This window comes from Oncorhynchus tshawytscha, linkage group LG08 (assembly GCF_018296145.1).
Source record: "Oncorhynchus tshawytscha isolate Ot180627B linkage group LG08, Otsh_v2.0, whole genome shotgun sequence".
NCBI classification, from domain to species: domain Eukaryota; kingdom Metazoa; phylum Chordata; class Actinopteri; order Salmoniformes; family Salmonidae; genus Oncorhynchus; species Oncorhynchus tshawytscha.
In genome coordinates this window covers 30,877,616-30,903,977 of record NC_056436.1, presented here as the reverse complement: position 1 = coordinate 30,903,977, position 26,362 = coordinate 30,877,616, and the positions used below count along the sequence as shown (strand labels likewise).

At 43.5% G+C, this 26,362-nt stretch overlaps 2 protein-coding genes across 6 annotated transcripts; both read left to right on the top strand.

Annotated features, from left to right (window-relative positions):
* Positions 1–36: 36 nt before the first annotated feature.
* Positions 37–4,130, top strand: LOC112256654 (actin, alpha cardiac muscle). The gene is made up of 9 exons (XM_024430050.1): positions 37–143; positions 1,678–1,828; positions 2,018–2,146; positions 2,278–2,388; positions 2,503–2,587; positions 2,979–3,140; positions 3,285–3,476; positions 3,591–3,772; positions 3,901–4,130. The coding sequence occupies exons 2-9, from the start codon at positions 1,700–1,702 to the stop codon at positions 4,042–4,044; spliced, it is 1,134 nt and encodes a 377-aa protein (XP_024285818.1). The 5' UTR covers positions 37–143; positions 1,678–1,699; the 3' UTR covers positions 4,045–4,130.
* A 622-nt stretch (positions 4,131–4,752) lies between these two features.
* On the top strand, positions 4,753–13,643 carry LOC112256655 (rho GTPase-activating protein 11A). Of its 5 annotated transcripts, XM_024430055.2 has the most exons (13): positions 4,753–5,507; positions 8,015–8,082; positions 8,218–8,314; positions 8,429–8,685; positions 8,785–8,948; positions 9,060–9,200; positions 9,364–9,438; positions 9,875–10,042; positions 10,151–10,289; positions 10,489–10,597; positions 11,414–11,534; positions 11,686–12,108; positions 12,226–13,643. In XM_024430055.2, the coding sequence occupies exons 1-13, from the start codon at positions 5,376–5,378 to the stop codon at positions 13,188–13,190; spliced, it is 2,859 nt and encodes a 952-aa protein (XP_024285823.1). In that variant the 5' UTR covers positions 4,753–5,375; the 3' UTR covers positions 13,191–13,643. The 5 variants fall into 5 exon arrangements, with proteins under 5 accessions (XP_024285823.1, XP_024285821.1, XP_024285820.1 ...); XM_024430053.2 differs by having other exon boundaries at positions 8,788–8,948; positions 11,686–13,643; XM_024430052.2 differs by having other exon boundaries at positions 11,686–13,643.
* Positions 13,644–26,362: the final 12,719 nt, after the last annotated feature.

Below are 26,362 nucleotides of genomic sequence, written 5' to 3'. Positions count from 1 at the left end.
GTTTTCTTTTTTCTAGCTGCTCTTATTTGGACTTATGTGAACTCCAGGCTCCGCCCCTGATCCCCAGACCTGCTCTTATTTAAGGGGTCCTCTCACTCTCGCCCTTTGTCCCAGTGGAAGCATCAGTCTTGCAATACAACTTGGTGAGTGCATATTACTTGCATATTATTACTACTTATTTCTATGGAAAACATCCAACTTTGTCGGGACTGGGAGTCCACTTTTTGGTTATTTGAGTACATCTTGACCTGGCACTGACCAGACAGAGCTGGTCTCTGACATTGGATGTAGTTTTTTACCAGGATGAATTCTTTGTAGCTTTATTGAGGAATGAACTAGAAGTACACTTTAAACTGAAGTCACTGCTTATTGGAATGAATTGATGGTATCGCTCCAAAATAATAAGCAACATTCTATTCAGAGATTTGTGAATGATACATTACTTATCATGAGCTGATTGTGCAGGTAAGGAGGGTGCAGGTAATTATTGTGTAATAACTTAGTAAACACTTACCGGTACACTGATTAATGCCAGTCTGGTCAAGGAACATCTAAAAGTGTCTAATAAATGAAGCCATTATAGGGAGATGGGGTAAGGAGCCATGCTGTAAACAGAGGTGTTACAATGTGCCAACAGCTGCTCTCTGGGTTGGCTCCAACTCTCCCATGCCTGAAATAGCTCCAGATAGGTGTCCATGGAGGTCAATGTGGCACAATGTCTAAGCTGTGTTTGTAGCAGCCAGGATGTTGAGCTTAAAATAGATAGCTTGTCTTGCCTGCTGTTGCCAATGATATGGCCCTTTTTGGAGATACCTCTATGGCCCTAAAAATGTCCTAAGAACCATCATGACAGCTGAGATACAGTATCGGTAGGGGCACAACTTTCACTGGGGATGGTGGGGGATGCTGGGGGGAGATGCACCCCCCCCCTCCCCCACCACATTCTGGAATTGCATTTTTGCCGCCCCCCAGTTGTATCATTGGATCATTGGAATGTGATGCAAAACAAACACATCTCTGTGCTTTAGGACCATGCGGACACCTCCGAACGGTCGGGTAGGCTGTTTGCAGTGTTCATCCGACTAAAGAGATTTATTATAACTTCTAAAACCAAAGTTGCGCCCATGAGTATCAGTAACTTCACAACATGCTTGTATATACATTTTTTTAAAGCATACATTGGTTAGGATTCTATAGATAGCTGCTATTTTAAATACAAGGAATTGATAACATTTTCAAAATACATTTTTGTCATTCATCAGATCTTCTTCCAGAGCGACTGGGGTAAAGTGTCTTGCTCAAGGACAAATGTAAAGATTTTTCACCTAGTTGGCTCGGGGATTTGAACCAGCCCAATGCACTGAACCACTACGCTACCTGCCACCAAAATAGTTACAAGACAAGTTGTAAAAATTGCACTGCAGTAGTAAAATAAATACAACTATATTAACCAGTGTATAAAAGAGAGAGCAGTATATTATCTTCCAAAAGACCGGATATTGAAAAACCTGGATTTGCATGGAGACATTTTCCATGTCAATACAGTAATAAATTGTCTGTGGTTGTGAACAAAAACCAGTTAGGAAAGACTGCTTGAAATGCAATCAATGGTTGGGAGGGGGGTTACAGCTGTTTCCACCACTCATTCTCAACCTTATATCTCTCTGTCACCCACAGACCATACCAGTAAAGCCTAACCATGTGTGACGATGACGAGACTACCGCCCTTGTGTGTGACAATGGCTCTGGCTTGGTCAAGGCTGGATTTGCCGGAGATGACGCTCCCCGTGCTGTCTTCCCTTCCATTGTGGGAAGGCCCCGCCACCAGGTATTGTTCTTAGGAAAAACTACCACGACGTAACTGGGGCTGGTATAGATTATGTCATTGTACAGACACAGATTTTTAGGGGAGGGGTGTCAAACTGTGTCAAAAAGAGTGCAGTATGTTGCTGTGCCATCTGTCATATAGGCTCTGATGATTATAGTGTAATTCCTAAGCTCTCTTTTCTCTTCTCAGGGTGTGATGGTGGGTATGGGTCAGAAGGACAGTTACGTAGGTGATGAGGCTCAGAGCAAGAGGGGTATCCTGACTCTGAAGTACCCCATCGAGCATGGCATCATCACTAACTGGGACGATATGGAGAAGGTGGGTCCTAGATTACAACATCTTGCACTGACATCAGTCTTGGTATTGATTTTGGCACAAGACTAGAAGTAAATACATGCAGCATAACAACATAATAAACAGAGAACTTCAACTCTCTCGTATTCTTGCAGATCTGGCACCACACCTTCTACAATGAGCTGCGTGTTGCCCCTGAGGAGCACCCCACCCTGCTGACAGAGGCTCCCCTGAACCCCAAGGCCAACCGAGAGAAGATGACCCAGGTACTTGTAACTCCTTTATTCCCCCATTTCAAATCCAGGTTATCTGTAAGAAGCAATGCTATGGTTAACCGTCAAGCAAACTTCGGAAATATCTCCCTTATTCTTGTGTTATAGATCATGTTTGAGACCTTCAACGTTCCCGCTATGTATGTGGCCATCCAGGCTGTCCTGTCCTTGTACGCCTCTGGTCGTACCACAGGTCAGTATTCCAGGACACTGCCTCTTATATGTACCAATATCAACCATGGGTAGTTGCTATATTACTGATACAATATGTAGTTTGCTGTCACACATTAGTGGTCAATATGACAACAGGAGACAACTCAAATCAAGTTGATGCACATGTTACAATATGTTGAATAAGTGTGCTGTTTAGTTGTCAGAGACAGCTAGATGAATTGTGCCCTGGTTGTCAAAGGACGTGTTAAATACTGTTTAGAAGGGTATGTGGCACACCTGCCATTGATGTCAGTGGCATTGTTAGTTTATGATGTGACAAATGCTTGGAATTAATCCCATATGACAACTGGCCATTCCTCTGTTAGTCGTGTCTGTCTAACTCACTAATGTGCCTTGTCTGCTCCCTATAGGCATTGTGCTGGACTCTGGTGATGGTGTGACCCACAACGTCCCCATTTATGAGGGTTATGCTCTTCCCCATGCCATCATGCGTCTGGATCTGGCTGGTCGTGATCTGACTGACTACCTGATGAAGATCCTGACAGAGCGTGGCTACTCTTTCGTGACCACCGGTAAGGATGTGTAGGAGAGCTAACTGTCAACGAGGTTATGCCTCATTTTTTTGATTATTGTAATTTCTGTGTGATTACAGCAATCTCTTGCTGTGCAGTTGTGTGAAAGTTCTTCATGTCATCCTGTAAACTTGCCCCCCTCAGCTGAGCGTGAGATTGTGCGTGACATCAAGGAGAAGCTGTGCTATGTCGCCCTGGACTTCGAAAATGAGATGGCCACTGCTGCCTCCTCCTCCTCCCTGGAGAAGAGCTACGAGCTTCCCGACGGTCAGGTCATTACCATTGGTAATGAGCGTTTCCGTTGCCCAGAGACCCTCTTCCAGCCTTCCTTCATTGGTGAGGCATGCTTATGCATTAAACATTATGGTTGCATTACAAAATGCTATTACAACAACAACAAAATTGTGTGTTCTGTGTCAATTAATGGACGTCTGTAATATCTTCTATCAGGTATGGAGTCCGCTGGTATCCATGAGACCGCCTACAACAGCATCATGAAGTGTGACATTGACATCCGTAAGGACCTGTATGCCAACAATGTGCTGTCTGGTGGTACCACCATGTACCCTGGTATTGCTGACCGTATGCAGAAGGAAATCACAGCGCTGGCCCCCAGCACCATGAAGATCAAGGTGAGGGACAATCCCACCATATTTACCTTCTGGATGTCAACCATCAAGTTAATTGAAATGTTCAGGTATGCATTTGCAGTGAGTCTACGTGAATCTAAGCAATTCTCTGTACTATGTTCATCTTCTAGATCATTGCTCCCCCTGAGCGTAAGTACTCTGTCTGGATCGGTGGCTCCATCCTGGCTTCCCTATCCACCTTCCAGGCCATGTGGATCAGCAAGCAGGAGTACGATGAGGCAGGCCCCTCCATTGTTCACAGAAAGTGCTTCTAAACAGTCAACCCTCTTCACCCATACATTTGTAATGTGTAATTTCCTGTATATACATGTTGTAATAAAATTAGATCCTTGTAACAACGCATTTGTTTTGATTCTTTTCTGCATTGTAGGGTGGCAGGTAGCCTAGTGGGAGAGTGTTGGGCCAGTAATTGAAAGGTTGCTAGATCGAATCCCCGAGCCAACTAGGTGAAAAATCTGTCAATATTCCCTTGAGCAAGGCACTTAACCTGCATAAATTGATCAAGAGTATCTGCTAAATGACTAAAATGTAATTATGATATAGGCCTTTTAAGATGCCATAGACCAACTTGTAGATCTATCTTTTATTCAAATGTAAAAGCACATAGAAGTATTTAATTTAAAACATTAATATAATTTTTTTACAGTATTGTTGGTATTCATATTTTACTTGCCATTAGATCATATTAGATATGTCTCCACATATTTCTGGCCCAGTTTCTAAACTTTACAGTAGCCTATCTTGAGTCTAGCATTCAAGCTGTTGGCTGTTTTTTTAAATTGCATAATTTGGACAATCTACATATTTAACTATTTTAAGGATATTCAATGCATAGTCTGAGACTGGTATAGGTACAGTAGCTGCTCAACAGGCACTTGTAAAGGCATCTGCATTTCCTTTGTGTGGGTCTTGATATTTGAACCCATTCTAGCCAATCAGAGCGCAATATGTAGAAGCGCTGCCGTTTGAAAGATTAGAAAAAATATTTTAGGGAAACGTAGTCTGCAAGCAATGTAGCTAGCTAGGGCAATTAAGATTAGATAAAAACAAGAGAATAGTCATATCGTTTTCGACACATGTATTCAAGTAAATAGTAGAATATAGATTTAGGCATACTGTACTATAAATTAGCTAGTACAGCTATGATAATCGTTATTGAGCTAGCTAACTTTCTAACGTTAGCTACAGCATGCTAGCTAACTGTTAACAGTGGCGAACGTGGGCTTGCTACACAATAATGATAGCGCCTAACAGGGTCGATTCTGCTGGGACTGGATAGTTGGCACAGTGGTTGTTTTTATTTGATGGTCGACCTAGCTAGTTGCAGGTTGTGTCGAAGGATTTGGTTTGTCAAATTAACGTTAGATGGATTGTTTTGAATGAGAAGAAGCGCGTACACAGAGTTGTTGCTGATTGAAAGGAAGGGAAGTGCGGACGTGGGATAGTTAGCTAGGCACTTTTAGCTAGCTGTTATGCTAACGTTAGAGAAGGATACGCATAGATGATCTGCTAGTTGGCTAGGTAAATTGGTAGCCGTGTTGAACATTTTATGAAGGCACATTGGAAGTCATTGTTAAAGTGAAATATGAAGATCATTGAAAGAAATGTGATGCGTCTGGCTGTTGTGCAACACCTTCGTGCTGCTTATGGGATAAAGACGAAGAATTGGAATAAAAACAAAGCTCACACCAGCTGCAAGTTGACAGTTAGCTATTCGGTAAGTCTGTTTTGTTTAGTTTGCAAGCTAGATTAGTCAGCTAGATAAGTTCCTTGTTTGTGAAACATCCTGCCTGACTAATATGCATCATTCGGTGCACTTTCACCAAAGTATCCCCCATGACTCACAGTTCCATTACATGACACAAGTCATTGTATGAAGGTGTCTTCTGAATTTAGTTGTTTTTTTGCTACGATCCCCGACGCTCGGGTTGAACATTAACATGCATCGCTTGCGGTACAGTTTTGGAAGAAAAATGACCTTTCATATCAGCGAGAAACATATTATATATATATTAACAAGGTTACATTGATACACACCTTGTTAGTGTTCCCACACATCATGTTACATTGCAAGTTTATGGAAAACAAGATGCAACCACCTGTGCTAATGAGCTATCGAGCATCCTCTGAACACCTGTGTAAGCGTAACGTTACAGTAACTCTGGGAGTAACACCTGTGTAAGCGTAACGTTACAGTAACTCTGGGAGTGAAACAGAAGTGTAGTTTTGTTGGATGGAGGCACCCACAACTGTATTTATCTGTGCAAAACTGCTGCAGTACAGTAAGTGTATCTTTTTAATTTGAAAGATTATTCCAAGCTGATCAAAGATAACGGCCATACGTTTCGAAAGCAGTATTGCTAGTGATTTATAAAACACATCGTTCAGATTGTTGTTCATGTGAGGCAGTCGTGGGCGAGGCTACGGAACCCAAACCGGCTGCGCGCGTTCGCTATCGTGCATACATTAATTGTGCCCCCCCCCACAACATTGAGTTGTGCGTTTCAGGTAAAATAACAAGATCTTCTACTACAATTAATCCACACATAAAACGGCCAACCGAATCGTTTATAGTCATCTCTCCTCCTTCCAGGCCTTTTCATCTTTGAACCTATATGGTGATTGGAATCTACACTTTTATCACAACGACCTGCAAAACATTTCGCCTTTCAATCACCCATGTGGGTATAACCAATGAGGAGATGGCACGTGGGCGATCTGCGTCAGAAATAGGAATGACTTCTATTTTAGCCATTGGCAATGCGCTAACATGGATTTCTAAATTTATTTTGTGATGCAGACCAGACACAATGCGTCTGGTCTGGTCAGCATATAATGATGGCTGAGAACTGTAGGAAGAAGGCAGAATTCTGCCTAGAATTGTCAAGAGTTAACTTTCACCCAACCCAATTTGTTAAGCCTATCATTGTAATTCACTTTCATTGTTGGATTAATGTTAGTCTGTCTGCTAGCCCAAGATGTACTCTTACTGAGTGTAATGTTACCATTACTCCTTAAGGTCCAAGGACCTTGTGTTATGTTCAAAGGTAGACTGACTCTGGCAGCCAAATACTCTAAACGTGAATCGAATAAATGTTGTATTCGGGGCACGTGATTGGATTTGATTCTCAGTTTAATAGGTTTCTAGAAACACAAAGCACTTTACTTTCGTATCATGGCTGCGTGCGAACACTAACCCTATAAAGGTGTCTATCAATTTAACCTTTTGGGAAATTATTTCTCTCTGATATTTTTTTTATTTTTTAAAGAGAGTCTATATACATATGAATGATACGGTCCTTATTCTTCCAAATCCCTACCACAAGCGATGCATGTTTATGTTCAACCCGAGCATCAGGGATCTTAAAAAAGGATCCCGTAAAGAATATGTCTTTGTCCAATGACTCTTATGTGTAATGAAATGGAACTACATGTCGTGATCAAGGGCTAGTCTGTCAGCCAGAACTGAGTTGGAGGTTCACTCCCCAAGAAGTAATGGTGTTAAGGGGTGGACTAGCCATAGCTATCTAAGATTTATGTATTTAACTGCTAAGTGAATTGTTCCTTGTCTCAAATGTGAGTCAAAAAATGACTATAAGACACATTTGGGTCAGTCTGCCCTGTTATAAGAAATTCCTAAAGAGGCATACATAATAGCACAGACTGTTTTATTGAGCTTGGTGATGAGAGAGTGGCTCAAGGAATGCTTGCCTTTGGCAGGTAGACTAATTTGATTTAAGGCAATTGGTTTTGTCCATTTAACTCACACATTCTCTCAAATGTACTGGCAGGAAATCTATTAAATAAATTGCACAGGGCTGTGGTAGGCTATAGGCTGTTGTTTTTCAAAAGCACATTGAAGCACTTGTTTTCTAGTCTCTCCCTCTAAAATACTGAAGAGAACTGTTTGGCACTTGGCAGGCACAACATACAGCTAGCCTGTATTTGATCAGGTGATGAGTTATAAACTACCGCCTTGGGCAATGGAATGCGTAACCGTTCTAAACCAGTTGTCATTGCCTTCTGCTGAGTAGGGACGATTCACATGTAAAGACTTAAGTGCCCTTTCACAGATATTTCTGTGGTGTGGTTTGATTGATGGGGTACCAAATTGAAGTTTATTAGTGAGTTAGGACTATATAGGAGGATTAAACCAGGTGCCGTGCAAAGCCTTCCTTGTTGAAATCAAACATGAAGTGGAAATAATGACATTTGTTTTTGCAGGTGAAAGTGTTTGGTGTACCGCTGGAGAGCCTTCCGCAGTACAGTGTGGAGAATGGCAGTGTACCGTGGTAAGATAAACACCTGTCTTAGCTAGAACTTCTACTTCTTTCTAACTCAATATTTTGTTGTTCTCTATTTGTGTGTGTTAGTCAAATTATTTGTCCTTTTCATGGTCTGTTTCTCCCATCCCCTTGCTTTCCCAGTTTTCTCATGGATGCGTGCACAAGTCTGCTGGAACATGTGGATACAGAGGGTTTGTTCAGAAAGTCTGGTTCCATTGTCCGCCTGAAAGCACTCAGGGTGAGTGATGGCTGGAGCTTGACCCTGCTGCTGTTGACCTTGATATGAATAGGGAGGCCCTGGCTGCTGGGATAGTTAAACACAGGGCATCATTGTTTGTTTTTGTCTGGTTAGGCGAAGTTGGATAAGGGTGAGGAGTGCCTGTCCACTGCCCTGCCGTGTGATGTTGCTGGCCTGGTCAAGCAGTTCTTCAGGGAGCTACCAGATCCTGTTCTGCCCACAGAGCTGCATGATGCCTTCCTCAAGGCCCAGCAGCTGCCCACAGAGGAGGAGAGGACCTCTGCCACCCTGCTGCTGTCCTGTGTACTGCCTGACAGAAACATGAGCATCCTACATTACTTCTTCGGCTTCCTCCACAAAGTCTCTCAGAGGTACAATTTCACAAGTTTGTCTCGTAATTAAATAGTATATCTGTACCATTTTGAACTGGGGCAATCATTCTTTCCCACCCTGGTTTTGCTTCGTCTCAGAAGTGGTGTGAATAAGATGGACAGCAGTAACCTGTCTGTGATCCTGGCTCCCAACCTCCTGCACGCTGGAGACGGGGCAGACAAGATGAACGCCAGCACAGAGAAACGCCTCAAGCAACAGGCAGCCGTGGTCTACTGCCTTATAGAACATGCTCTGGATTTCGGTAACAGTTCAAGCTTTGTTATTGTAGTGTCACTAATCAACTGGGTATTAAATGTGATAGTTAAAAGTAAATGTCTATAGCTCACAGTTTTTAAATGTGTCTCTGTGGTAGGTGTGGTACCTCAGTTCATCATGGAGAAGATTCCAGCCATGCTGGGCTGCGAGGCTGCTGTTCTCTCCCCTACTCTAGATGGATTAGAGGAGTTAGACACAAACTCTGGGACCAAGAGGAGACACAGGCGCAGTTTAGGAGGTCAGATACACTGGAAAAACTGGGCAGGACATTGCTTGATGTAGAATACATTTATTCTGTATAGCATTTGGTCATTGAAATTATCCAGTGCTGTAGGCTTATCGCTTTCTCAGTAAAGCTCTATTGAATTTCCAAATCTGGAATGTTTTGTCTCGCATTTCAGATATGGTCAATGGAGCTCGGAATAAGTTAAAAACAAATAGAACACCCACAAATACTCCCCAGTCAGACGGATATGGTAGGTATTTATTCAGGTTAGGTCACGCCTCCTGCCGTCAAATGAGAGCATACCCCCAAAGCTCTAACACATATTCAACATCCAGTTTACAACAAGGAATCAGCTGCTTGACTTTCACAGAAATTAAGAAACTCTTCATTACAATTTGATTGCAGATTGTTTTCATTTGCTCATATGTAGTGAATGAGTAGCAATGCTGTCTGTCTTGTTAGCATTTTTTCCCTATTACGTTAAATGATTTGATGCTTGCCCAAATGGTCTTGCCTACTCTTTGCCTTGCCTACTCTTTGCCTGTGTGCTTGTCCATTGGCTTTAATATTCTCCATCAATGCAAATCCAGAATCCCCGCAAATTATTTCAGTTGACTCTGTTCTGAATCATTTTCATTGGGAAACTTGGGGAACATAAACCTAAATTCACTCATGATTTTCCCCAGTTTTTTCTTCAACTCCTGTGATAATTACTCCCAACTCCAAGAGAAAACTTCCTTTGGAATCTGGTCAAAGTTATGGCTCCAGCAAGAAACGGAGATCCATCAAAAAGAACCTTGTTTTAGAGTTACTACCTAATGCTCTGTTTGGTGGAAGCTCTACTCCTGTACCAGGTAACGCGGCCCTATATAATCAAAATGGGTGACGTAAAAAAAAATAAGAAGAAGAAGAAGACTAAAAATAGTGTGTTCTGAGTGTTCCCCTTCATTCCTGTTGTTCAGGATACATGGACCCCAGTGCTTCGGAATCCCTGAACTCCTCCCAGAATGCATTGTCCTCAATTGGGAGGTCCAGCAGGCAGTGTGCCAGCTCTGCAAGGAGAAAGAGCAAACGACTGAGTCACCGGCATGTTGTCAACCGGTACATACATGCATGTGGTTTATCAAAGGCTATTTCCCAATCCTATGTGGTAATGACGATGCATCCTGTTCCTGTATTCAAACTGATAACGATCTGAAACGCACTAACCTTATTCAATATTTGTATGTAATTATGTATAATATGTCTAACTTGACAATGGTTGAAACGGTATGCTCACATGTTCTTGTCTGTTTTTCAGAGTGGAGTCAGGGAAAGCTGGTTGCTTCTCTCCCAAGGTCACCAAGAAAGAAACCGTTTGTAAGTCCCTGCGCCTGCGCTTCAGCCTGGGCAAGAGCAGCAGAGACCCTGTAAGTTTAGATCCCCATGTTTGACCTCACACTGATTATATGGTCCTCAAATTGGAGGGAAAGCCTGCTCTCAATCCCAGCCTTGATGACCCCTGTTTGCCTATTGACTTTAAGTGTACTAATCGAATATAAATAATGAACAGTTATGGATTAGGGTGCAATTGTAAGGTACAATTTAGCACGGAAGCACTTATTTCTAATATTTTTAGGTTTTATTTTTAGCTTAAATCTTTGGATTAACTACTTACATTTTGTCTGTTGTTTTATGGCAGTTTTAGCGTATTCATGTTTAGTTTCAATAATGCATGGTGGGTTAATAAATTGAACGTAGCCCATTTTAAGACATTATGAATTTTTCCAATAAGTCAAACATTATTGTTTACATGACGAGAATACCGTTATTTCTGCATGACTGTTCTGTAACATTTGATGGAATGTTTATACTGATTAACTAGTGAACCAAGATGTTTATACTCTCAATGCTAGGATATTAAATATTATTTTAGATTTGTGAAATCTTAACATTTTAAGACTTTTAAAACGTTTAATATATTAACCAAATATTATATTTACATAAACGGAACTGTAACCTGGTTTAGGTACGACAGTAATTTTATAGTGCGTCATAATGATGTATATTTGCAATTTAATAAAACATTGACCAAAACATTTCTTCAGAGTAACTTTTTACCATACTCCAAAGACCCTTAAATTCCAATCCATCAGTCAAACATCTAAACAACGTTCTAGTGCACGGCTACATCTAGATGCTTCCATCCCAACAATGTCATTTCTCATTCCATGCTGGCGATTCAGAAAGAGGGTTCAGAGTCCATTGGTTGGCGACTTGCCACTCAAGAGAGCACCACCAGTTTTCGTTTCACCAAAGATGCCGAATTTAGCCCGACTGTATTGCGAAACAAGAGCTCGTCGAATGGTGAGTCCATATTTTAAAAACTAACATTCAAAATGTACTTTCATAATTAATGTGCTAAGAGTTAAAGTAATGCATGAAATGGATCAGTGTTTGTGTTATACGTTGTCCCTTGAGGGAAGCGCTGTCTGCTACTGCCCACTGTACTCAACAGGCTCCAAGTTCTACAGTAAGTCAGAGGACAACCTGCTGACCCCCCAGTGTGACGAAGGCAGTGCCCTCCGGACGTCCTGGAACGGGGAGACCCCTGACGAGGGTTTTGTCTTGGGCGGGGGCTCCTTCACCGACACACCCATGAACATGTGCCTGAACAACAACTACTACTCTGAGCCTGCCATCGTGGTGGCCAAGCCCCCCATGGTGGCCAGCTTCCCCAAGAAGCTATGCTGTGGCTCCAGCGCTGAGAGCCTGGAGAGTGAGGGCTCGTTCAGCCAGTCCCAGACCGGGCCCACCTTACTCAAGATCAAAAGATCCTTCACTGAGTCACACCACAGTGCCCCCTCAGGAGAGGAGAAGGCATCACACCCTGAGAACACTGAAACAGATTCAACTCCTTCTGAATCTTCAACACTCAAAGGTGCATCACCAAACAAAGAGAGTTCTAGCATGCCAACACCTCACAGGTGTCTGGCTGATGACCAGAACATCACATTTGGTCAGATCAAGTTTGTTCCTCTGTCTCCCTTGTCTATAGACAGCACCCTGTTTGAAGTGGGAGGGAGTAGCAGTCAGTCAGAGAAGGCCTGTGACCAGTCGCTGTGTGCTGGTGACAGATCTGTGGGGGGAGAGGCAGAGACTGTGGCTGACCAAGTGAACTGCAGTAGGCTGATCGATGCCCTGGACATCCAGAGCCCTGCTCACTTCACACGCAGCATGGCTGCTGGGGTCCAGACCACTCCATACAGAGCCTCCGGGCTGGAGTACTTTCAGGAGCTCAACACCCCTCTACCCCCCATGGGTACAGTATCTGTAATGGTAGATGTGGCTGTGGCATCCCCAGAGCCCAGTACCCATCCCCAGAGGCAGGAGCATCAGCAGGTGGAGCTTCCCTCCCCAGGCACCCTGGAGACCCGCAGGGTAAGGGTGGCAGACCACATCCAGCGCTTCAACAAGCTTGTCCTGTATTCACCTAAATCACAGGCCAAAGCAGTCAGGTCCCCTCTCAAGTTCCAGCGTACCCCCGTGCGCCAGTCTGTCCGCAGGATCAACTCTCTACTGGTGGACAGGAGGCCTGCAGTGGTTGGGAACACCTCCAGCCGGGCCCAGGACACCCCTACCCCTGTGGGGAAGGCTGTCAGCCTGGAGAGTGGCCTGTCTGCTGGGGCTCTGCTTCAGCCTTACCAGTGCCAGGCAGACAACCAGGGAGGCCTCCCAAATTACAAGGGCCGCTCCACAAAAACCCGCCCTCCTCCTGTCCCACCCAAGAAGACCGCCAGCATCATGCGCAAGCCTAGGAATTGCGCTCTAGGCGACGTGACCAACAAGGTACAACCTAAGGCCAAAGGTGACACACCCATTAAGAACAGCCCAGGAGGTGAAGGTCAGAAGTCTGTGGTGCAGCAGGTGGCTGAGAGGGATGTGTGTTGCTACAGAGGCTCCCCCAGGAACCCCCTCAACGATGGCAGACTGCTGTCAGCCACCAAGCCCATAGACCTCTAGTCTGGTAGAACTGCTCCCTTTAATATGCAGGTCTCCCTATCTGGAAATAGACAGTCACCATATGACTCCAAAACATTCCCCTCTATGTTTTCAGGGTTTAATTTATTTTAATTTCTAGATGCTGTTCTCCGTGAGTTGTGTTTGGGGTGACTGATCTATGATCTATGGCACCTTTTTTTTTTACTCTTGTTGGTAAAAGTGGAGTTTTGCAAATGCATATCAGTGTAATGGAATGAGTTTGTTTTGTAGTCTGTTCAACTAGTGTGAAAGCCAATGTTCAACGGTTGGGTGTATGGCTGGAAGTTTCCAGATTTTAGATTTGCTTTTACTTATCTTTTCATTGAGTTTGTCATTTGGTAAAGGTCTACAAAGCAAACTATTTCCCCTAAAAAACATTTAATGTATTTTCTTTAAAAAATATATATTTTGCATTGGATTAAACATATGAACCGATCAAGGCAACTTTTGGGCAAATTTATTGATAAAACCTTTCAAGCGGCATTGATTTAATTCACCTCTGCAGTTACAGTCCTAGTATTTCCAATCTCTTCAGAAGTAGTGCATTACCATGTGAATTTTTGTTAAATAGAAAAATAAATCAACACATTCAGAACACTTGTTTTTTTAGTTGGGAATAATTCATAATACTGTGTGCATTTGTCTGCACTAATGCTGCAATAGGAAATTGTATTATAATTATAACAACACCTCGACATCACTACTGGTCCTTAGAGCTTCGTTCCACAAGGGGGTGTACTATAGTCACTTGTTTGGGGAGCTGCAATGTATCATGGGTACTGTATGTAATTTGTCACTACTCAATGGCAAAACTTGACTATAGGACCTAGGACTTCAGACTGACAAATATCTTTCCGTTTACGTTGTATAAAATCAAGAAAATAGCATTGCTTAATACGCCCGACATATCTTCTGTAGTCCGACCGTTCTCGTCAAGGAAGAGCCATGCTTTTTGATGACGTTATGAATGAATCAAACAAGCCTGGCCGTGCTTCGGGCTGCCGCGCACACAGAAACAAATGGTATTGACAGGTGAAATAATGCATAAAATAATGCGACCAGAAAAACAAAACTTTACACAACCTTTAACACCGATCACACCATCACCGATAGCGACAACAACAGTGTCACATCAAAGGTGACAGGCTCGTGGTGCTGAAACGACATCGACCTTAATACCTGTGCACTCCATGGCTCTGAAGGAGAGAACGTTTTGGTCACATAGACACGGCTGGTATGGTGACTGCAGTCACACAGCATCAAATAATGTTAAAGAATATGCGGCCCATTTACTCCCCATGAAATCATAACAATGAAATTGCATTGCAAATATATTTTTATAACATTCTTCCCCCTAACCGGTGATGAAGTTTAAATGCAACAATGTTTCATGATCATTATTTGAGAGATTGCTAACAGTAAGTGAGCTGCAACAACAACAAAATGCCACTCACCAGGTGATGATTTGAAAACTAAGTTTGAAAGTTTATCTTGAAAAGGGTGATGCTAACAAATTAGCAACATCCACTTTGAAGTTGATAATATCCACTGCAGCTGCTGTTGCCATTGTCACACTACTACAACACAAGCTAGCTAACACTGATCACATTTACATGCACACCAATATCCCATTATTATTCAGGATACTTAAGTATTCTGTTATTGAGTAGATGCATATAAACACCATACATATCCCGTTTACAATAACCTGAAAAGGCTTGTATCCAGGTTATGAGAAACCCAGATAAGATGCCTGGGATATGCTGATCTTAAAGGGGATACTGTGCCATGTAAACATTTTATCCCGTTTACTGTTTTTGTTTGCACAGGCTCAGTTTTGCATATCATGGGTGTTGTGGGATGTTTTCATCTGATGTTCAAACAAATCACTTCGAAAGGTAGGCTACCTGTGCGTTTCGATCCACTGTAATTCCATAATTTATTTTACAGATACTTTGTACTGGACTGTATAGCCTACTGGCTACTTTCACCCCTTAATTTAGACAAGTTTCTGCTTATAATGTCTGACATTTGGTAGGCCATATTATAATTTTTTACATTTGGGGGGCCATTTGTTTATTAGCTATAGTTGGATACATGCAGATTCTCTTCTGTCATGACTTGTTGCCCCAGAAGACTAAATAAAGTAGTAGTCAGTAGTACTCACCAGAATGTCTTACATTGGTAGAATGAATGCATTAGTAATCCATACTTAACAAAAATATAAACGCAACAGTTTCAATGATTTTACTGAGTTACAGTTCATAAATTCATTAGGCACTAATCTATGGATTTCACATGACTGGTCAGGGGCACAGCCATGGGTGGGCCTGGCAGGGCACAGGCCTACCCACTTGGGAGCCAGGCCCAGCCAATCAGAGTGAGTCAGTGTCCATATTTTTGTCACTATTCCATTTATTCCATTTCACCCAAATTGCCTTAAATTAGGAATATTCTGTTTATTTGTGGTTACAGGGATACTTGTGAGCAGGATATCAAATCTGCATGTAAACAGCTTATTCCAAATAAGACCTGTAAAGCCAATTCAGACATGATCTGAAAATGGGGTCGGTGGCGCTATGTGGAAGGTGTGATGCAATTGCGGAGCCTCCTTAGGCATGCAGAGGCCAAATTGAGTTCCGTACCGCATTGCGGGCGTGCCTCTCAAATTTTGTAACATTGCAGAGTGCTATATATATATTTAGTAGCTCATAAAGCTCCACATTTACAGGATTGGTTGACGGTAGGTGCGGTCAGGATGTCTTGTATAAACTCACTTCCTTCACAACGGCTCTGTGCTGCTCCACGAAGCACAATAAGTATTAATTCCGACTTCTGCAGAGGCCGTATCACCATAAATTCTGTCCAGCTTCTGAAGGCCTAGCCAATGGCTGGTTGAGTTAGCTAGATTTTTCTACCTAGAGACCACGAAAGGAAATCCTGATTGGATATTTTTCCTTTTTAGTGTTAACCCTTCTCTTTTCAACACAATTTGAAATCAGAAGATAATTTATTGTAAAGATGAAATAGAAATTTAAATTAAATGTAATAAAATAAACATACTTTTTCAAAAATAAATCCCTTACGGTTCCCCACTGGGACTACTCCAGCAGATGGTGCCATGTCTTTTCATTTTGAGAATGTCTGCCATAGGCTGATGCTACTCTCACATACAAGAGAGGCTCATTAAGGCATATCACTAGCTTGATCCATAGGAGTGTTGCATTGAATAACCAAATGCTATCAACATGACATCACTAATTCCTCTCAGTTTAATCGAAAGTTAGTGTGCCTGATAACCTCAGGCAAATGTGCACACCTTTAGCACTGGTATAATGGAGTTTACAGATGTGATCAAACTATAGTTGTTATGAAGGTGCTTAGATGTAAAAACAGTATAGACTGAGGGGAGGGGATATGTGGATAGGGTTTGAGCACTGGACAATAATCATAACCTGGAATAGGATATAGAAAACATATTCCTCTGTCAAATCAAATTGTATTTGTCACATACACATGGTTAGCAGATATTAATGCGAGTAGCGAAATGCTTGTGCTTTTAGTTCCGACAATGCAGTAATAACCAACAAGTAATCGAACCTAACAATTCCACAACTACTACCTTATAAACAAGTGTAAAGGGATAAAAAAATATGTACATAAAGATATGAATGAATGATGGTACAGAACAGCATAGGTAAGATGCAATAGATGGTATAGAGTACAGTATGTACATATGAGATGAGTAATGTAGGGTATGTAAACATTTTAAGTGGCATTGTTTAAAGTGGCTAGTGATACATTTTTACATCAATTTCCATTATTAATGTGGCTGGAGTGGAGTCAGTATGTTGGCAGCAGCCACTCAATGTTAGTGGTGGCTGTTTAACTGTCTGATGGCCTTGAGATAGCAGGGACCGAGAGACTGAAAAACAGTTTCTTTGATGCACCTGTACTGACCTCACCTTCTGGATGATAGCGGGGTGAACAGGCAATGGCTCGGGTGGTTGTTGTCCTTGATGATCTTTATGACCTTCCTGTGACATCGAGTGGTGTAGATGTCCTGGAGAGCAGGTAGTTTGCCCCCGGTGATGCGTTGTACAGACCTCACTACCCTCTGGAGAACCTTACGGTTGTGGGTGGAGCAGTTGCCGTACCAGGCGGTGATACAGCCCAATAGGATGCTCTCGATTGTGCATCATTAGAAGTTTGTGAGTGCTTTTGGTGGCAAGCCGAATTTCTTCAGCCTCCTGAGGTTGAAGAGGCGCTGTTGCGCCTTCTTCACAACGCTGTCTGTGTGGGTGGACCAATTCAGTTTGTCCGTGATGTGTACGCCGAGGAACTTAACTTACTACCCTCTCCACTACTGTCCTGTCGATGTGGATAGGGGGGGGGGGGTTCTCCCTCTGCTGTTTCCTGAAGGCCACAATCATCTCCTTTGTTTTGTTGACGTTGAGTGTGAGGTTATTTTCCTGACACCACACTCCGAGGGCCCTCACCTCCTCCTTGTAGGCAATCTCGTCGTTGTTGGTAATCAAGCCTACCACTGTAGTTTCGTCCGCAAACATGATGATTGAGTTGGAGGCGTGCATGGCCACGCAGTCGTGGGTGAACAGGGAGTACAGGAGAGGGCTCACTAAGCACCCTTGTGGGGCCCCAGTGTTGAGGATCAGCGGGGTGGAGATGTTACCTACCCTCACCACCTGGGGGCGGCCCGTCAGGAAGTCCAGTACCCAGTTGCACAGGGCGGGGTTGAGACACCTCTTCGTCTGATGATGAAGAATAGGAATCATCGGACCAACACGCAGCGTGGTAAGTGTTCATAGTAAATTTAATTAAATAAACTGAACACTGAATGACAAAAAAAGAACGCCACGAAACAGTCCTGTAAGGTCAGGAAACGACTACCCACAAACACAGGTGGGAACAGGCTACCTAAGTATGGTTCTCAATCAGAGACAACGATTGACAGCTACCTCTGATTGGGAACCATACCAGGCCAAACACATAGAAATACAACACACAGAACAAAACAGAATGCCCACGCCAACTCACGCCCTGACCAAACCAAAATAGAGACATAAAAAAGGAACTAAGGTCAGGACGTGACATGTAGGGACAGTTGTTTTAGTTTTTTAGTTTACTGGTATTTCCAGAAAAATCCACTAGGTTTGCTGCATGTAGAAAAACGTAGGAAATGTTCTTTAATTGACACATGCTGTCTCTAATCAATTAACGTCTGGTTGTGCATAAGTGTTTGGTAGGGGGATTGCCTAAACCAGGGAAGGCGTAGCTCTCTGAATCTTAATTGCACTAAGACTGTTATTTGGCAGGGAATACTATTTGTAGATCAGTGATTCTACACCTCAATTTGAGCAAGGGGTAGCCTGACCGGGAGACGAACTCTGGTCCAGCGACTGTCAAGCCAACACATTAACCGGGGTTAAGGTTTTGGTCTGACAGGTTCGAACCTCTTCAGCGTAACAGTGTTGGCTTGTAGCAGTAGCATTTGCATGTGGATCATCTTAAAAATGGGTTTAATAGTAAATAGGTATTTTTTTAATTGTAAAAATGTATTCACGTTTAATGTGCCATGAACACAACCAGTCATGTTTTCATCTGATTGTCAAACAAATCACTTCAGAAAGTAGGTTAACTTCACACGTTCTTCCAAAATTATTCCAGCATCCGGACAGGTGGCTGAAATTATAGTATCTCACCGGAGAAAGCATCCATACTCTTTTTGGCCAGACAGCGTCACACAGATGACGATGGCAGTATTATCAGCATCTACTGTCTTTTTACTTAAAGAAGTGCATATTTTATCCCCCTAGAGCCCTCAAACTCAACTCTAGACCTTGAAGCCAATTCCATTTATTTGTTCATTGTTCCCACTAATCAGGGACTAATTTAGACCTGGGACATAAGGTGGGTGCAGTTAATCATTAGGTAGAACAGAAAACCAGCAGGCTTTGGACCTCATAGGGTAAGTGTTAAATACCAGTGCACATAGCCACGGGAAATAGTTTGAGGGTGGGGGGTCTGAGAATGACCAGCTCTACAGACGGCTATATCGGTTTGCTCATACAGGACTATTAAAGCCCCATTGCACTACTGTCACGAACCGGCTCAAAGCCCGTAACAAAAGGGAGACAACGTGGAGATAAGGCGTAACAAAAGATATATTTATTAACTAAAGCAACTAAGGAAAATATACAATGGTGTGTGTGTGTAATCAGTAATCAGTAGTGTAAGTGAGTGTTTTGCATGCATGAATGTGATAATGCAGGGTGTTGAAAGATGTTGTCGCAAACAACCCAAAAACCACCAAGAAACACAACAAAATCCATAAAGGTGTCTGCATGGAGAGAGTCTCCTCCATGAATGGGGAAGTGGTGTATTTATCCTGGGAGACACCGGGCCCAGGTGTTTCCCATGTAGCTGACGACCCTCCCAACTCCGCCCACCAGCATCCTAATAAGGAAATAACAGAGAGAGAATACGGCAGACAGAGTGGGAGGGTCGTCACATCCCCCCCCCATAAAACCGGGGACCAACAAGGACCCCGGAACAAAATGCCAGCCTCTAAGTTCCAAATTGACACAGCTTCTGCGCCACAAATTGATGAGGGTTTACGTGTTCACACTTACAATTTGCCCCAGCCAACCTCCTCCCCAGACCTCAGCGACCTTCGCACAGGAAGCAACATTTAAGAGGAAATAAGAAAACAAGACCAGGAGGGAGCAGACAGGACAGAGAGAACATGACAATACGAAACAATGGTCAGTCACGTAAACATTTAGGAACAGGGTGCACGAGAGAGCGCATCAGCAATCACGTTTTCAGTCCCCCGGATGTGCCTCACATCGAGATGGAATGATTGTAAAAATAAACACCATCGCATTATCCTCTGGTTTGGACACATCATGGACCTCAAACAAGTGAGGGGGTTATGGTCGGTGTAGACCACAATGGGTACTACCCCCGACCCAACATACACTTCGAAGTGTTGTAGCGCCCAAATGAGTGAGTCACCTGAGTGGGTTGATTCACTGTTGTGGTCATCCTGTCTGGGTTGGCGCCCCCCCCCTTGGGTTGTGCCGTGGCGGAGATCTTTGTGGGCTATACTCAGCCTTGTCTCAGGATGGTAAGTTGGTGGTTGAAGATATCCCTCTAGTGGTGTGGGGGCTGTGCTTTGGCAAAGTGGGTGGGGTTATATCCTTCCTGTTTGGCCCTGTCCGGGGGTGTCCTCGGATGGGGCCACAGTGTCTCCTGACCCCTCCTGTCTCAGCCTCCAGTATTTATGCTGCAGTAGTTTGTGTCGGGGGGCTGGGGTCAGTTTGTTATATCTGGAGTACTTCTCCTGTCCTATTCGGTGTCCTGTGTGAATCTAAGTGTGCGTTCTCTAATTCTCTCCTTCTCTCTTTCTTTCTCTCGGAGGACCTGAGCCCTAGGACCATGCCCCAGGACTACCTGACATGATGACTCCTTGCTGTCCCCAGTCCACCTGGCCATGCTGCTGTTCCAGTTTCAACTGACCTGAGCCCTAGGACCATGCCCCAGGACTACCTGACATGATGACTCCTTGCTGTCCCCAGTCCACCTGGCCATGCTGCTGCTCCAGTTTCAACTTCCACCTGACTGTGCTGCTGCTCCAGTTTCAACTGTTCTGCCTTATTATTATTCGACCATGCTGGTCATTTATGAACATTTGAACATCTTGGCCATGTTCTGTTATAATCTCCACCCGGCACAGCCAGAAGAGGACTGGCCACCCCACATAGCCTGGTTCCTCTCTAGGTTTCTTCCTAGGTTTTGGCCTTTCTAGGGAGTTTTTCCTAGCCACCGTGCTTCTACACCTGCATTGCTTGCTGTTTGGGGTTTTAGGCTGGGATTCTGTACAGCACTTTGAGATATCAGCTGATGTACGAAGGGCTATATAAATAAATTTGATTTGATTTGATTTGCTAGTGCTTCCTTTTCAATAACCGAGTAGTTCAACTGATAATGGTTAAACTTTTTGGAAAAGAAACTAACAGGCCTCTCAATCCCAGACACATCTGCTTGCAGCAAAACTGCACCTGCCCCCACATGACTAGCATCCACCTGCAAGGTAAATGACAAATCCACGCGAGGAGCAGCCAGCACCGGAGTTGAGGTCAGCAACCTCTTTGCATCTTCAAAAACGTGTTGACAACGAGTAGACCAAACGTAAACAGCCTTAGCTTTCAGCATATCTGTCAAGGGAGCGACCACGGTAGAGAAGTTATTACCTCCAATGTCAATATCATGTTCTATTAAGTTTGTACGTGTAGGTGTATCAGAAAACAAACCTGGAAATCTCTGAATAAGACCAACCATCTCTTTCCGCCCATCAACAGGTAGGTGAGTGAGAAGACTGTCTAAAATATCCAGTGTTTCTGAATTTTTCAATCTACCCGGCAATATACAATCGTCAGGACCAGGAACATCTTCCTCCTCATGCACAGATCTAGCACGACAAGAACCCAAGGAAACAACGGTATCAGCCAAAAGAACAGGTTTACCGTCCTCTGTAGAATACTGTCCTTCAGTCTCAGAGGAACGTGCATAATAGGGTTTTAACAGATTTACACGGCACAGCTGGTGTGCTTTCCTCCGTTCTGGAGTGGCAACTAGATAGTTTTGCTCAGTGTACTGGCGCACCACTGTATATGGACCTTGAAACTTGGCTTGAAAAGGAGAACCAACAATTGGCAGCAGAGCAAGAACCTGGTCACCTAGACTAAAGTGACGAGGCTCAGTTCGGCGATCAAATATGCCCTTCATCCTCTCCTGTGAAGATAACTTCTCTTTAGCCATTTCACCAGCGGCGTACAGTCGTCGCCGGAAATCACACACATACGATAATAGGGACTGAGGAGGCTCGGGAGACTTCCAGTCATCCTGGAGAACAGATAAAAGTCCACGCACCCTATGTCCAAACACAAGGTCATTTTGGACTGAAACCTGTGCTCTCCTGTGAAACTTCCCTAGCGGCTAACAGTAACCAAGGCAACCCCTCCTCCCAATCCTTATCCATCTCAGTACAATAAGCTCTCAACAAAGACTTAAGTGTTTGATGGAAACGTTCCAGTGCTCCTTGACTATGCGCGTGATAGGCGCTAGACAAATTGTGTTTAATATGGAGCTGTTGAAGAACCTGACTAAACAGATTAGAGGTCAAATTAGATCCTTGATCACTCTGAATGACCTTAGGGATTCCAAACAATGAGAGAAACTGAGTCAAAGCTTTGAACACCGATTTAGTCGTGATAGATCGGAGAGGATAGGCAGCAGGAAACCTAGTGGTCTGACACATCACAGTGAACAGGTAACTGCTACCCTTTTTAGAACGAGGCAGAGGACCGACACAGTCAATATTCAGATACTCAAAAGGTTGGCTGAGTACAGGACTAGGAAACAATGGTACTGGTTTAATAGCTTGATTAGGCTTACCAGTTAATTGACAGGTGTGACAAGTTTTGATAAAATCAGAAACATCCCTCTTTAATCTAGGCCAAAAGAAATGTCTTAATATGCGATTGTAGGTTTTCCTCACCCCCATATGTCCAGCAACGTCGCTGTGAGAAGTTTCCAACACCAACTCACGAAGCTTAACTGGTACAACAACCTGACTAATTGCCTCCCCCAGAAAACAACTATCATGAGACACCCACTTTCTCATCAGGACATCCTCTTGGAGAAAATAGCCATGGGCGACATGTCCCAACTGTTCTACAGGCACAATTTGATCACGCAACTCTTCCAACGTGGGGTCATCCCGTTGCGCATTGATTAGATCTGACCGGGTTACAGATAACGGGATAACAGGGAAACAGTGACATACTTTGTATTATTATCATTAGTCGGCGCAGTAACCAGTTCGCCACGGCTCATAGAACGTGTCACTGCACACGCAGAGAACACCTCTGGGAAACTCTGTACACTCATCAGGAATCCCAACAACTGACGGCTTAGTGGAAACCACTAGAGATGGAAACACGACTGGCCATACACGCTCACCAGCCAAGTTATTCCCAAGGATAACGTCGATACCCTCAATAGGCAACGAAGGACGCACCCCCACAACAACTTCACCCTTCACCAGCCCACAATCCAACATCAGTTTATGCAATGGAACTGACAGTGTTCAAACCTATTCCCCTAATTAGAACACTATTCCCCGAATCAGTCTCAGCAGAAAAGGGTAAGAGACTCCAACACAAATGATTCAGAGGCACCTGTGTCTCTCAGGATCTTCACTGGCACTAGGTCTTTACTTCCTAACATAGACACAAAACCTTCCGTAATGAAAGGTAAATAGTCTGGATCAATATGGACTTTCTCATTCTCCTGGGCCTGAGGAAATGAGTCATGAGTGAACTGATGTGGAACAGGTGCAGCTAACGCGGTAGGCTTAGATTTAGCATAAGCACCCTTTGACCTGAGAAGTGGACATTCGTTTTTCCAATGACCTGAACCTTGACAGTAGTGACACTCCTGCCCAAAGTCAGCTTTACCATGAGAGTCAGGCTCAACCCTAGTTGAATAGAACTCTGCCCGTGAACCAAAGTATCTCGGTGAGCGAAGCCCAAATCTATCCGAACGCCCCCACTCTTTCCGAATACGGGGCTCTGCAAAGACACTTTTGTGAGTCAACACATACTCGTCCGCCAAAACCGCAGCTTCAGCAACATTCTTTACTTTCTGTTCGTTAATATACGTGGCAATACGATCAGGAATTGTGTCCTTAAATTGCTCTAACATAATCAGATCACACAGCCCTTGGAAAGTCACAACTGCAGAGGCGGAACACCAGCGATTAAACTGTAAAGATAACTGTCGCGCAAACTCAACATGAGTCTGCTTATCATCCCTTTTTAAAGTTCTAAATCGTTGGCGGTAAGCCTCAGGGACCAGTTCATTAATCTGTAACACAGCTGTTTTAACTTTATCATAACTGGCACTGTCGTGTACACTAAGAGCTGAATATGCTTCCTGCGCTTTACCAGTCAGCACACACTGCAACATTAAAGTGCGGTCAGAATCAGGCCAACTCCTAGCGTCAGCAACCCGCTCAAACAACGAAAATAATGTCTCGTGGTCCTTTTCATTAAACTGAGGCAATAACCGTAAGTTCCCAACAATATCAAATGTCTCTGGGGCACGACCAAAAGCAGAACTACCTAGGTAAATCTGGGTCACCTTCCCAAAACAAACTCTCCCCTGAGATCTTTCCTTCCCTAACCAACTCTATACGTTCTTGTTGCAACTTGATTTTAGCACGCTCCATATCTTGTTTAAATGCCAATTCCTTTTCATATTTTACACGATCATGCTCTCTCTTCTCACGATCATGCTGCCGATCATGCTCTAGCTTCTCACAATCATGCTGCCGATCATGCTCTAGCTTCTCACAATCATGCTGCCGATCATGCTCTAGCTTCTCACAATCATGCTGCCGATCATGCTCTAGCTTCTCACAATCATGCTGCCGATCATGCTCTAGCTTCTCACAATCATGCTGCCGATCATGCTCTAGCTTCTCACTATCATGCTCCAGCTGTAACAAAAGCAGTTCATTCTGCTGTTCAAAAAGAAGGCTACTAGGGCTAACCGATGGAATGGCCATTGTAACGTTATGGGGAGACAACAAATCCTCAGCAGAGGCTGGCCCAGTGGTAACTTCAAGAATACCACTCTCCATCAGATTGGCCTTCAATATCAACCTAATAGAATTCTTTAGACGTTTATCAGTTACGGCTCAAAGCCCGTAACAAAAGGGAGACAACGTGGAGATAAGGCGTAACAAAATATATATTTATTAACTAAAGCAACTAAGGAAAATATACAATGGTGTGTGTAATCAGTAGTGTGAGTGTTTTGCATGCATGAATGTGATAATGCAGGGTGTTGAAAGATGTTGTCGCAAACAACCCAAAAACCACCAAGAAACACAACAAAATCCATAAAGGTGTCTACATGGAGAGAGTCTCCTCCATGAATGGGGAAGTGGTGTATTTATACTGGGAGACACCGGGCCCAGGTGTTTCCCATGTAGCTGACAACCCTCCCAACTCTGCCCACCAGCATCCTAATAAGGAAATAACAGAGAGAGAATACGGCAGACAGAGTGGGAGGGTCGTCACACTACTGTTGGGAGAGAAAATAAATCTATGTTTTTATTATTCTTTTTCAGGGGGGACTGCAGCACCCCTACTTCCTGCGGCTATGCCCCTGCCCTAGACTCTAAGGGCTGGGTTTATACTAAGGTAGCCTCATCGAGAACCAGACTTCCCCAATACCGTAAGCCTGGGGAAGTCCATGGCAGAAAAATTGAGAAATAGTGTTGGAGACCCAGTGTAAATCAGTGACGCCTCGCTACACTTGAAACCAATCAAATGCCTTGCTTGGGCGGAGCTCCAATAGTGCTCACTAACTATTGGACTATACTAGATTATTTCCATCCACAGTTTTTATGCAAGTAAAGTCATATCGTATATAAAAAACAGAACGTTTCGGTGTAATTTTATAAATGCCAACAGATCATTTGTTTGTTCGACATAGTGCACAAATATTGATATAATAACCATCATATAGTTCTCCCACTACAACTCGGGAAACCATGCAGTTTATTAGGCTACAGATGAAATAAATTATGATGAACTTCAAAGGGTGGTGAAAGTGCACGGTGATAAACTTGATGCTGCTTTCCAATAAATATCGAGGGTCTTATTCTGGTGACGTGATCGATGCTTGACTATCGTTTGACAAATATAAATATTCTTGCTTTTATCCATAATAATCTCATCATGTAGACTATCCAACCCGCACAGCCTACCTTCATTGTATCTACAAGAAGTTGGCTAGAGCCCAGGTGCCCAGACCAGAGTACAGACATTTGCTATACAAAACTATCGGTAGAGTTGAAAATGCAATGGAAACACATTGAATTCTAGATTTTGTTTCGGTGCATGAAAATTTAAGAAAAAAAGGTACATTTTGTGTGCACTGTCATCACGCACGGATTTGATCCGCAACGAGTCCATTTGGTGCAAACATTGGTATTCCAGAACATTTGCATGAAAATCTGTCGCCAATTGGATGAAAATCGAGCCTAGTGTTGAAGAAGG

Excerpts from the sequence above, each read along its gene's own strand:
- LOC112256655 (XM_024430052.2), top strand. The coding sequence starts at position 5,376 with ATGAAGATCATTGAAAGAAATGTGATGCGTCTGGCTGTTGTGCAACAC. Across the intron at positions 8,315-8,428 it reads TCCGCCTGAAAGCACTCAGG|GCGAAGTTGGATAAGGGTGA; the intron begins GTGAGTGATGGC and ends TTGTCTGGTTAG. Across the intron at positions 11,535-11,685 it reads AAACAAGAGCTCGTCGAATG|GCTCCAAGTTCTACAGTAAG; the intron begins GTGAGTCCATAT and ends TGTACTCAACAG.
- LOC112256654 (XM_024430050.1), top strand. The coding sequence starts at position 1,700 with ATGTGTGACGATGACGAGACTACCGCCCTTGTGTGTGACAATGGCTCT. Across the intron at positions 2,389-2,502 it reads ACCGAGAGAAGATGACCCAG|ATCATGTTTGAGACCTTCAA; the intron begins GTACTTGTAACT and ends CTTGTGTTATAG. Across the intron at positions 3,141-3,284 it reads CTACTCTTTCGTGACCACCG|CTGAGCGTGAGATTGTGCGT; the intron begins GTAAGGATGTGT and ends TGCCCCCCTCAG.